At 39.4% G+C, this 12,534-nt stretch overlaps 1 protein-coding gene across 2 annotated transcripts in view; it reads right to left on the bottom strand.

Annotated features, from left to right (window-relative positions):
* dpf1 (double PHD fingers 1) overlaps positions 1 to 12,534 on the bottom strand; it is a 40,522-nt gene that overhangs the window by 13,036 nt on the left and 14,952 nt on the right. For both annotated transcript variants that reach the window (XM_058413621.1, XM_058413622.1), the window contains 6 exons: positions 10,402 to 10,562; positions 9,202 to 9,309; positions 8,888 to 9,015; positions 5,534 to 5,623; positions 3,842 to 3,920; positions 2,993 to 3,124 (listed from right to left, as the gene is read on the bottom strand). In XM_058413621.1, the coding sequence (XP_058269604.1) occupies positions 2,993 to 3,124; positions 3,842 to 3,920; positions 5,534 to 5,623; positions 8,888 to 9,015; positions 9,202 to 9,309; positions 10,402 to 10,562 (698 nt within the window). The remainder of the gene's footprint in view (positions 1 to 2,992; positions 3,125 to 3,841; positions 3,921 to 5,533; positions 5,624 to 8,887; positions 9,016 to 9,201; positions 9,310 to 10,401; positions 10,563 to 12,534) is intronic.

Below are 12,534 nucleotides of genomic sequence, written 5' to 3' on the forward strand. Positions count from 1 at the left end.
GCAACTGGCATCAATCTACATAAACATCCATAAAGGCTCATTCAAATAAGCTTCAGCTGAAAGAAAGGCTGCAAACCAGAAGCACACTGAGCTCCAAAGTGAGATGAGCCATAAAATGTCATAACCTCATGTCCACATATATTAAGTGACTGGACGTTATGTCAATAACTGGAGCATTACGTTAACATACACTGACTGGCTGTGGGGTTCACGTCAATTTCCACATCAAAACCAACACAGAGAAGCCTTTATAAAGCTTTATGTACAACATGCTTACGTCAGCTGTCCTAAAGAGCCTAAGCAGATGTTATGTAGCTCTATAAACACTTCCTTAAAAAGCTGTTTCTCCAACCTTCAGACTTTATTCTCACCACCGCATCTGATTTCTACTAAAACCTTCTTAAACAACACGCTACAGCATTAAACGTGTTTAAGTGACACACTGGTGACATGTGACATGAACAGAGACGTAACTTCATTTACACTACGTTCATCTACAACTCAATGTGATAAACTAGAACTAGAACATGCGTTGGGTTTAACACTTCTGTTTTAAGAGCGTGAGTTACGTCAAGATCACATACAAACACTTGAAAATGTGAGATTTGTAATTCTGTAAACACTTCAGAATTTCACTTTATACCTGACTGGCAGGTGAAATGGCATCAGGCCTGAAATTTAACTCACTGCAGTCTCATGTCCATTACACACTTAACGGAAAAACCCAGTCTGAGCACCGTGCTTATTAATATATTTCTAAGGAATATAAATATTTTGTTGATGTTCAATAAATTTTATTTAATCTTTCATCACCATGTCGCTCTGTTTTCACTGACTGGGTTTATCCCTCGCTTCATCTCTACATCAAGAGAGCGACGCAACGGTACTTTATTCCTTTAGTCTGTCCAGTTCTCTTACCTTCTCATCTACTCACAAACAGATCAGCTTCCAAACCTTCCAAACTTTCATGCTAATCCCGTCGTCAAAACACCGTCAGGTAGACCGCTAACTAGTTTGAGTCGAGACTATGAACACTCAGAAACACTACCTTATGACAATAACAATGAAAATACAGCATCAACCTACAAATTAGCATCAGAATTGCAAAACACAACACAAATATTTCTGTAAGTGTTTCAGGCTAGAGTTTTACTCGAGGAACAGATGCTGTTATGCCTTTAACTGTTCCAATCAGGTGTGTTTCTGTGTCATTACCATCAGAGCTGAGAAACAGACCTGCAATCATGGAGCTCTATTATTCCTCTCACTTGCTGTGTGTGAGCGTGTGGGAGCCATTTTGAGTTTTCGGTGCTGTTTGTTTATCAGCGTCTGTAGTACGACACAATCAGCCACGAAAACAGAGTCGAGTGATGCAGAAGATCGTAAATATATGTTTTTCAGAACGGAAAAGGGAAAAGAGAGTGAAATAAGATAGAAAGGAAGAGACGAAAGGGAGGAGACGGAGACTGAATAAATAATTATAACAATACAGAAATAAGCTGAGAGTCTTTCTCTCTCTCTCTCTCTCTGTCTGTATGGTTTTCTCCATAAGCCACAACCCAAGTCTCAATCTACACCTTTTGCCATCGTGGGGTGCTGTGTGTGTGTGTGTGTGTGTGTGTGTCAGGGCGTGAGTGTTGGGGGAAGGGTTAGGTTCTTAACTAGATCTCCCCGAGTCACAAAATCCAATTTTCAGGTGCACATCTAGAGGGGCGACCTCTAAAGCAAACACCAACCTCCCCTCCCCCTCCCCCATCCCTCCACATCAATGCCCACCCAAACCACCCCCGAAACACACACGCACACACACACACACACACACACACACTCCAAAGCCTCAGCGCCTCATAGGAAAAAGAATATGAGCAGACATGAATTTTAATGCAGTTTCTCATCTCCAGTCGACCGGTTTCATTTCATCCATGGAAATAAATAAAAAGTAGGGAAAAAAGACAGAATACAGATAACGGATAGATGAATCTTAAATCAAAAGCAAAGAGAGATGATGGAGCGAAAGAGGATTGGAGAGGGAGAGAGAGAGGGAGAGATTGACAGCAGCAGACAGACAGAGAAGGAGAAATCGAGAGAGATTTAAGAGGAGTGGCAGAAAAGAGAAAGAGATGAGTCTGAGAAAAGGAGAGAGGGGAAAAAAACCAACAGAAGAAGGGGAATGAATGGAACATATTGGGAGGAAAGAAGAAGACAGGAAAGGAGACAGCGAGGAAGATGGAGAGGAGGAGAGAGAAAATGGGAGAGCCAAAATCTCATCTCTTGGCAGAATAATCTGTCATTTATCAAACTGATTGAAAAAGGAGAGAAGTGCGAGAGGGTGAGGCGAGGCGCTGGAGAAAACGAAATAAAGACAGAGAGAAAAAAAAAGAATGAGAATGTGGATTTGGTCCTGCTCCAATATTTCATCGTGCAGCTCGAATCGTGTCTAGGCATCATGTTCGTGTCTAGACGTTTCTTTTTTTTTTTCTTCTTTTTTTTTCCTTGAAATATTGCATGAATAATGTATGGCTGAGGTTTCATTAAAACTTCCTCTTATTAATGATATCGCTCCTGGTGTGCTGTGGATGAGGAGTGTGTGCATAACCTGGGAGATTGGGAGGTTGGGAGGGCAGCAGAATGTGTGTCCTCTTACACACACACAGACACACACACACACACACACCTTTATAAACACACTGCATATTACTTTGTTTCAGACAACCACAACAAGTGCCAACTGTTTTAAACACACACACACACACACACACACACTTTCACCCTGGTGCTCAGCCAATTAACTCTAGGAGGTAAATGTGTGCATGCACAAGGACACTGCATTGAGGTCACACAAGGCAGCGCTGCATCAGAAACATGCTTCAGTATTACAATATGAGAAATTCCTCTACAGTCTAAATGAACTCTAGTAACCCTACACTAGACAAGTGTCTATACTTTGTGGTACATGTGTTTTTGTGTGTGTGTGTGTGTGTGTAACACATACGCTTGTGGTTGTTCTTGCGTTGAAAGGGTAGCGTGTGGCGCTCCGAGTCTTCTTCACCCTCTTCATCTGCCAGGTGTGTGTGAGTGTAGTGGTAACTCAAACCCGGGCGGTTCTTGTAGCGTTTACCGCAGACTACGACACACACACACACACACACACACATGAACAATGCAGACAAATGATATTAATAAAGTTCAAAACCACAGACCAATGAACCATTTATAACCTTGTTATAATTTTGTCGATCAGGCTAGTCAGAATAAAACTCTACGAGGTGAACTGTTATAGAAAAATACATGCTGTGATGTGTGTGTTTTATTCCTCTTACACCACAGCAATTGGCCAACAATTCCTAACAATTTATTTAAGAACCACGCCTGCTTTAGAGCTGAGTTACTTGTTAATTGGTATGTTCTAGTCAGCTATAAATGTCAGTTTCCTCTCTCCAGCCTCTCTGACTTCCATCTAATGTCACGTTACAGAGAAATAGCTTTACCTCAGATAAAAAAAGACTCCTTCCATAAACATGAAATAAATAACTCCTTACAAAAAAAAAACACTTCACCTCACCAACTCCTCATCTGCCACACAAGTCACTGAGAATGAACTGTTACTATAGTAACAATAATGATAAAAAAATATAAAAAAAACAAGTTAACTATAATATTAAAACTGGAGCTGGTGTTCTGCGGTCTGATCTGCTGTGATAGAAAATTAATCACCTTCTGATCAATCACAGAGAGCTCAGACGCACTGGGAGATAATAAACAGTCACCGTAACCGTAAGAGGATAAAAACGTTAAATTCATTTATAACACAGCAGACAGACGGCGGCGCAGTGATACGCACTGTCACAGACATATGGCTTGTCTCTGTCCTCTATGGAGGCCGGTTCCTGTCTCTTCCTCATTCCTCCTACACCACAAGCCTGTGGAGACAAAAAAAAAAATCTTTTCTCACATTCTGGGGTTTGGCTTCTCAATGCCATAAACTAATGTGAAAAAATCAATTCAACTGAATACAGGTTCAGTGCAGTACTGGATCTAGCTTAGTAACAGAAAAGTCTACTTTAAAATGATTTGTGTACGATACATCAGAACTGAAATGCTTTTTAACGTTCTCATCAATTATCTGTTTCAGTGTGTAAATGGTCATGTGCTGAAGTTTACTTAAATGTTAAAAAGAACTCAGACACTGCTGGACATGATGCTTTTTAAATACTGCACAAACGTTAACATGCCAATTAATCACCCTTTAGTTTCTACGTTTCAGTATGTTCAGCGTTTAAAGATATACTTGTAAATACATATGAATATGAAAAGTGTTTTTTTGTCGTCCCCCACCACCACCACCACCACCCCTACACGCACTTTTGTGTAAGAGGCCGAGGAAAAGCCTTCACACGGGGAAGTTTTCTACTACATATAGTTCTGAAACCTTCTGACTTTCCTCAACTGAAAGATTTTGGATGTCTCTTAACTAGAAATAACAAAACTAGCAGTTCAAGCATTTTAAATATGTGTTACCTGGAAAAGGTGAAAGAAAAAGGGGGGGGGGGGACAGCAGATATCTTATTAAAAATGGATTAAACCTGTTTCCAAAATGAGCAACATTCAGCTAGTGAGGAAATTTCATTCAGTTAGTGAGAGTTTACATGAGGTTTATGGAGTGCTGAGGCACTACTCCAAAAGCAGTCAGATTCTCCATTTGGTTCTGAATACGTAAAAATACTTTATAGTCAAAAATCCTGATCACAGCAACATGTGATGGGTTTTATTCCCAGAACTAGCTTTTCTCTCTCTTTTTTATATAAAATCATTTAGTGTAAAAACAAATAGAAAGCTTCTCTCAGCACAGAGCAATACACACACACACACACAGCTTAAGACTCCACATAAAACTGAACTTTAATTTAATCAACTACAAGCTAATTGAATGCATTGAATGATTGTTTCACTTAAGGAGAAGCAAAATGTCCCCACAATGTCTTGAGTTCCTAACATCTGGGAAACACACACACACACACACACACAGACATACCCAGAACCTTTCACAGCTTACGGTAGGTGTAACGCCTGAGAGCAGGAGCTCTTCCCAGTTAACAGCAGTAAAAGTGTGAAATTCTCACACAAATTGCTGACGCTTTCGGAGATCTTCCTCTAGTCGCAGCTGCACAGCTTTCTTTGTTCTTCAGGCAAACTTATGGATCATTGGGTGTGTGTGTGTCTGTGTGTGTGTGTGGACCGCTAACTGCAGATGAACACGATTATGTGACAGTCTCCTTACTCTGAAACCGGGGTTAAGTCAAATCAACATCAACAACAGAAAGTATCTCCAGCTCTGGGACTAAACACACCATGCTTCACTTTCTGTGCCCTCGCACATACGAGAGAACAGACTTAATAAACTATCAGCTCTGTGGATTACTGCCTGACTGAGAAAGTGTGTGCCTCACGTGTGGCACGACAAGCGCAGCGCCGAGTGTCACTGTGTTGTGTTTGTTTGTTTGATTGTTTGTTTGTATGTTTGTTTGCGATGTACCCGTGCTTTGGTGCGGTTCTTGCGCTTAGGCATGTCCTCCTCCATTTCTTCCACGTCCAGCTCATGCGGAAAGTCTCCCACCAGCAGCTTCTGCAAACACACACACACACACACAAAAAGCGCATGATCACACAGTAATCTTCTGTTTGTCTCAGTAAAAATATAGACCTGAGTAAAAATGACTCCTTGTTATTTAAACACAGCAGATGTTTCTCCTTTATTAGAAGCTTATTAGTCAAAAGGTGACATTTATCTAACTGCACCAGCACATACAACCCCCCATCCAAAAGTATTGGAACAGCGAGGCTAATTCTGTTGTTTCTGCTCTACACCGAAGACATTTGGGTTTGAGATCAACCCCAGGATGAACATGAGAAGACAGATGGGAACTTCTCATATTTACATCCTGATGTGTTAAACACCTGGAACAGCTGGGTCATGTGACTGACAGGTTTTTTTTTAATTGCTCAGGTGTTTATAATCCAGAGTTGTGCTACACTTACAGCTCGCTTCAACTAAATTGTTAAAGAAATTGAAAAAAACATTATTAATTAAACAATGCTAACTGGAATCTAATGATTTTCTGATGAAGTTTAATATTAAAAAAAAAAGTCTGCCTTCAGTGCAAAGCTCAGAAATAATAATAAAAAACATCAGCTTTAATAAAATATTATTTTATCTGTAATATTATTTAATATTTGTAAACTGTTTTTGTTAAATAAAGTGTACCAGTGGAGCCTGTGATTTGTTCCACAATTAAAGAGGTTCTGAGTCTAAAAGGATTAAGTGATGAAATATTACTCCCAAGACTAAACTCAGCACTTCCTTTTTCACATCTTCATCCTGTGTGTGTGTGTGTGTGTGTGTTTCCTCTGGGATCTCTGGTTTCCTCCAAAAGCCCCAAAAGGAGGATCAGTAAGTCTAATAAAAGTTCCTGATAGACTGTGGATCCCTGACCAGGACAAAAAATTTACTGAAGATCAATGAATGAATGAATGAATAATTATTAATTAATTAATTAATTAATTAATTAATTAATTTTGACTGATTATTCAGATGGAGAATGTGGTTGGACTCATAATCATGTGGTAACTCAATGGTTAATGTGTTGAACTACTGGTCAGAAGGTTGTGAGCTTGAGTCCCAGGACCACTAAGCTGCCACTGCTGGGCCCCTAAGCAAAGAAATTAATGGTCAGTTGTATAAATAAGCTAAATGTAAGTTGCTCTGGTTAAGCGTGTCTGCCAAATGAAATAAACACATAGTAATTTTAACCATTCCAAATATTTGTGTTCAGTCTGTTATGTAATAATTATGACACATCTTGTGTAACTCGCAGTTCAATGGAAGTTAAATGAAATCGCTCAGCCCTTATTAAAGCATAGAGGCAGCATGAGTCTGAGCAGGACCGGAGTCCTGAGAGAAAAGCAGAGCCTGCAGGGGAAGAGACGCTCACAAGAGTTTCCTTCCTGCAGAGAGACAAGATGTAGGATCATAGGTCCTCTTCCAGATCAGCCTGCGGTCTGCAGAGTGCCTCTTAATTGAGGTGCAAATTGGCTAATTGTCGACCCATGGGATAGATGTCATGTCTGGTGTGTGTGTGTGTGTCTGCATGCAGCTATGTGTGTAAGGAACAAGGCAAGGCTGTGCTGAGTGATGACTTGCACACACACATACACACACTCACAATATGCACATGAAATGTGTGCCCACTTGCAGTGTCTCCAAGCTGTCAATACAATTCTTGTTCAAGCGCACACACACACACACACACACACACACAAAGGGTTGGGGATCATAGTTGATCTGAGGAACTGTGGTAATGCCATATAGATATATACATACTATAGAGAGATAATATAAAGTGTTGTCTATAATAATAATAATAATAATAATAATAATAATAATAATAATAATAATTTTGGCATTCATCTGCAGTAAGCATTTTATTGTTATTTTTTTTTTTTTTTTTATTTTACTATAATTGATTCATTCCTTTTGCACTCTTACCCTGAAATTGAATCATAATTTATCTGAATGAAGTGTGTAAATTCACAACAAAGTTTAAATCCTGGAAAGCTGCAGTCACCAGAGGAGGTGAGGCAGGACGAGTCAGAAGAAGGCTCGCGTGTTAATAGAAACCGATAAACATCTAAACCATAGTTACGCTAACATTAGTGAAGAAAAAACAGAAGGGAAAAAAAAATCAAGAAAACAACATAGAGCTGAAAATGTCTGGAAATTGCAGAGGGTAAGAAATAATGCAGCTTTTGGCCATGACACTGAGAATATGTCATAATTATAGAAAAGACCGGAATGAGAACAAATTCAGTTGCCTGAATCCTCCAGTCCACCACATACACTGTATATAGGATTTATTTACATCACATGCTGTGTAACTTTCATAGCTAGTGCAAAAGTGTGCGGTCTGTTAAAACATCTGCAGGTCTGAATGATGCAGGGTTTAATCTGCTAAAGGTGGCTGAGAGAGAGAGAGAGAGAGAGAGAGAGAGAGAGGGAGAGAGAGAGAGAAAAGATAAGCACATGGGCTCGCATTCAGAGCCGTGACTTAAGTCCAAAGGTTTTATCAATATTGAGATGAAAATATTGCTCCTATTCACTCAGGTTCTGCATCTGCTTAAGATGATTTTTTAGGTGCATCATTCAGATTATTTAAATCACCTGCATGTAGTTCACCTGCCTGGAGTTTACTCAAATACTGAATCTAAGAATTCAAGATAGTGCTTTCAAAAGACCACCACCGCTAAACACACTGCAATTCACATCTAGTCTGGGATAGGAAATACATTTTTAGCTTTTAACCATCGTACTGTATGATGTAACATTAAAGCAAGAGACATTTTTAAAAATGACTAATAAAACAGAAAGATATATAATAGAGAATGCAACTAACTGTATGTATTGGTCTTTGTGGAACTTTTGCAGTATTGACTGAAAATCTGGTATAATTTAACAGTGCAGATTCCAGCTTCATTATCTAACAGCTGAGAAAATAGCACCTGATCCAGCACCTGATTATTATTTTTAGTTATATTTCCTGATAATCTTACACACAGCTCAGTGAAGCCAAAAGAAACTAAATGGAGGTGATGGAATCATAATGTGTGTATGTGTATATAATCTGTTTTAATTGTGCATTTAATTAAATATTTTGATTAGTCAGAATGTTTTTGTTAATTTTGTGTCCTTGTAAAAAAAAAAAAAACATTAGAATAGATTGAACAAGCACTCATATTTTTTAGCTCACATTTAATTCATTCCTAGTCGTTTTTTTCTGATATTGAGGTGCTGTCTCCTCTAATGTCCTCCAAAAAAAGGCTTTGTTTCTCTCACCTGACACTCGCTCATGGCCTCCTCCTCCTTCGTCTCCACTTTCTTATCTAAAGGCTCTCCACTGAGCAGAGACTCAAGGACGGGACCCTCAGGAACACCTCCCTCCTTCTTCAGGGCAGACTCGTAGTCTGATCACACACACACACACACATCAATACTCCCACAATTACTTTAAGCACATGCAAACAGCTTTTCAGTAATGTGTCTTTCGCTGTATGTCCCTGCAGTCGCTCATTAAATTATCCTCTTCTACAAAATCATTGCAGCCACTAAACCACATTCTCTTTATCAGGCAGACAGGGTCCGTCTCTTACCTATCTTAAACTCGATGGGTCCCAGACGTGGATCGTCCAGGATGTTTAACCGTTTTTTCTTACGCCAGCAGCGAGCTGGATACGTGTACAGCTGCCCTGGAGACACACCTGAAGCCCAGACACAAAAACACACCAATTACTAATCAGAAGTCTTCAGAGAACTCCAGTTTCTTCCTGGAGTATAGAAAATACAAAACAAAGCTACATGTAAAAACATTTTTATCCAGTCATCTTCAGTGAAGTGCTTCAGTCGATGTGCATGTGTTTGTGAAGGTGAGAGGAAAACCGAAAAGAACCCCGATGAAACCCAGACAGACTGGAGCACAAGCTCAGGATCGAACAAATGAACCTGCGCTTCAGTCCCAATTTGAATGAATATATATATTCTATAATCCATTAAGTACAACTAAGCAGAGAAAATGATTCTACTCTCATGCCAGTACTGTGCAACTCGACAGATTTTACAGGAAGCTTTAAAAGAAATGATTGTGTCCAGAAAAAGTACAGCACTTTGTTTGATGATGTCAAACTGCCACCAAAAGCCATCAATTAATATCCCGAACGCATCTTATTTGAAAAGCAGTGGTCGGATTTTGACACTTTTTTCAGAAGAAATGACTACAGAATGAATTTCTCTGATGGCTGACAGTGAGGAAGGAGAACAAAACACGGGGACTTGAGTGAAAGCACTGCTGCTAAAATAATCATTCACTCAAGTCAAGTAAAGAACTTAAGTAAGAGTAAATAAGTCATCTGGTGAAAAGCTGCTTGAGTTCACACTTTTTATATGTCTACAGTTGACAGAATTAATACATTAATCAGAATGCATTTCTAAACAACGATGAAGAAAATGATAAGATGATAAGAAAAAGGTAACGTTAGCTACCTACCTAATTTAAATGCTTTTGGGTGCTTGCTAGGACTGTTAGTTATATAGCTATTTAATGATAATTCATAGCATTAAAAATGGGCTTCTCTGGGTTGTCCAAGTTCTTCCTGATGTGAATGAGTTCACAAATTTCTCAGGGCTTTCCTGCCTCATACCTAATATTCCTGAGAATGTTCCTGAGTCCACCAAGACCCTGACCAGGATACTTAGAATTTCAGCAAACTCAAAGCTTTCAAGAAGTACTTCTCTTGTCCGGGTGTCTAATACCCAGTTCATGTCTCTTTAAGAGGCACCAGCATGCAGACACTCACCCGGGCCTCGGTGGTTCTTCTCCATCCATATGTAACAGTTGCTCTGTGCCACGCCAGTCTGTGAGTCCAGGAAGGGCAGACGCATGGAGCGCTCAGCACACAGACGAGCGTTGTAGCTTCGACAATGTTCAATCGCCTCACGATAAAACTCCTCACCCAGGCTAGAGAGAAACACAAGGGTGAAGACATGATTTAATAAACATGATTTAATCTTGGTTAATACTGATTGTTCATGAGAGTCAGGAGCTTAAGACCCTTATTTATTTATTTATTTATTTATTTATTTATTTATTTGATTGTTTATTTTTTGTGAATAAGCTCTAGTTCATAAAACAGTATCCAGAGTCCTTACCATAACCAAATGTCTGTTCACATCCACATTTCTTTGGCTTCTAGTAAAATGTTGCAATGACCATAAAACACAACTAATTACCTGTAACACTAAATGGTCTCGCACCACAGAATAAGAGTGAAAATTTTGGTCTTTTATGAGCCTCCACAGCTGCTTTGATTAAAATGTGCAGGCTCTTTATGAGTACCTACAGTAATGAAGACTATAGAAGAGGGTTCCAGCTATGGAAGAGCTTTCCAATTAGTGTGTGAGACTCACATATTTTAAAATTACCTACTTGAATACAGGTTCCATTAGCTAGCCAGTTAAACCCACTTGAAGTGTAAAATATCATCAGCCAAATGAAGGTTAATTTAATCCAATCCTAAACCATTAAGTTAATTTTATGAGATTAATTTTGAAGATTGAAGCTAAGCTTAACTCTTCCACAAATCAAGTATTTACAGCAGTAACATTAGAATACGGGGTTCATTTAAAGAACCTTCTCCACCAACATACGGCATCATATGCTTTAGTAAAAGTTGTGGGTTGCAGAAACTGAAACGTTTTCATACAAAAATAAAGTTGTGTAACATGATTCTGAGGGAACTGCACCCACAAGCGAGGAGGACGGTTAGAGAGAAGAATTGCTCCAAGGTTTACAGTTGAAGATGTGCAGAAGATGGCAGCATTTTGGGGTCAACAAGTCTTGAAATCTAGAGTTAGACACCACCTCCACAGAAACAAACTATTTGGAAGGTGTGTGAGGAAAAAAAAATCTTCTATCTAAACACAAACATAAGTGTCTGCAGTTTGCTAGACGATACTGGAACTGGGTTCTGTGGTCAAATGAGACATAAATAGAACTTTTTGGCAACAAGCACTGGGCTTGGAGTGAAAAGAAGAATGGTTTTACATGAGAAGATAATCACCATGGTTAAGTATGGTGGCTGATCTGTGATGTTGCGGTTGTTTTTCCTCCAGAAGCCCCAAAGGCACCAGGGACTTTAAGTGAAACTTTGGCAGCATTTGCCAAGAACCTACAATTGGGTCACAGTTGGATCTTCTAGAAGGACAACGGTCCAAAATTCATATGTATGGACAAAACTTACAAATCCAAAAAAAGGTTCAATGCTCACAGACCCCTGAATTGAACCCTACTGAAACCCTGTATGTGAGCTGATAAGGAGAGTCGACAGGAGACGACCTGCGACTCTAAACTGAGCGTGTTGTCAAGTCTTTCGGTTTCCTCACTGTCAGGGATTTGTGGAGGAGGTGGAAGCAAGAGCAGATTTATTTTATTATGAGTGAAAAGCCAAATACAGAGAAACTAAATCAGGATTAGTGAAGCAAAGCAACATGTACAGTATAAATGACATGAGGTTAAAACGCCATTACGGTGAAATGGTGAGGTAGAGAATGAGGATGTGTGGTGGTCATGATGCCCTCAGGAGGAAACGGATATCTCAAGACTGGTTTTTCTTTGATGGATGAAGCTGCCTAATTATTCGCTTTGTCATGGCAAGCTTTGTCATGGTTTGGTCTCCAGTTACAGAGAAACTATGTTGATTAGCAATAACACTTTTTGACTCTCTTTTGACCTCATCTACACCCACAGGACATTAACTCTGAATTCAACACAGTGTATGTTCTCTCCATATTTTGGCCTTTTCTGGTGCTGTGACTTTACTGGATGCACAGCAATATCATTTTTTATTATTTTCCTGGATGTGAGTCAAAAGTTCTTCAACTTCTGCCTCTTTTTTTATCTGCTCAGGAGTCATTTTGTGTTTTTCACTCAA

The sequence above is a fragment of the Hemibagrus wyckioides genome, linkage group LG17, assembly GCF_019097595.1.
Source record: "Hemibagrus wyckioides isolate EC202008001 linkage group LG17, SWU_Hwy_1.0, whole genome shotgun sequence".
Lineage (NCBI taxonomy): Eukaryota > Metazoa > Chordata > Actinopteri > Siluriformes > Bagridae > Hemibagrus > Hemibagrus wyckioides.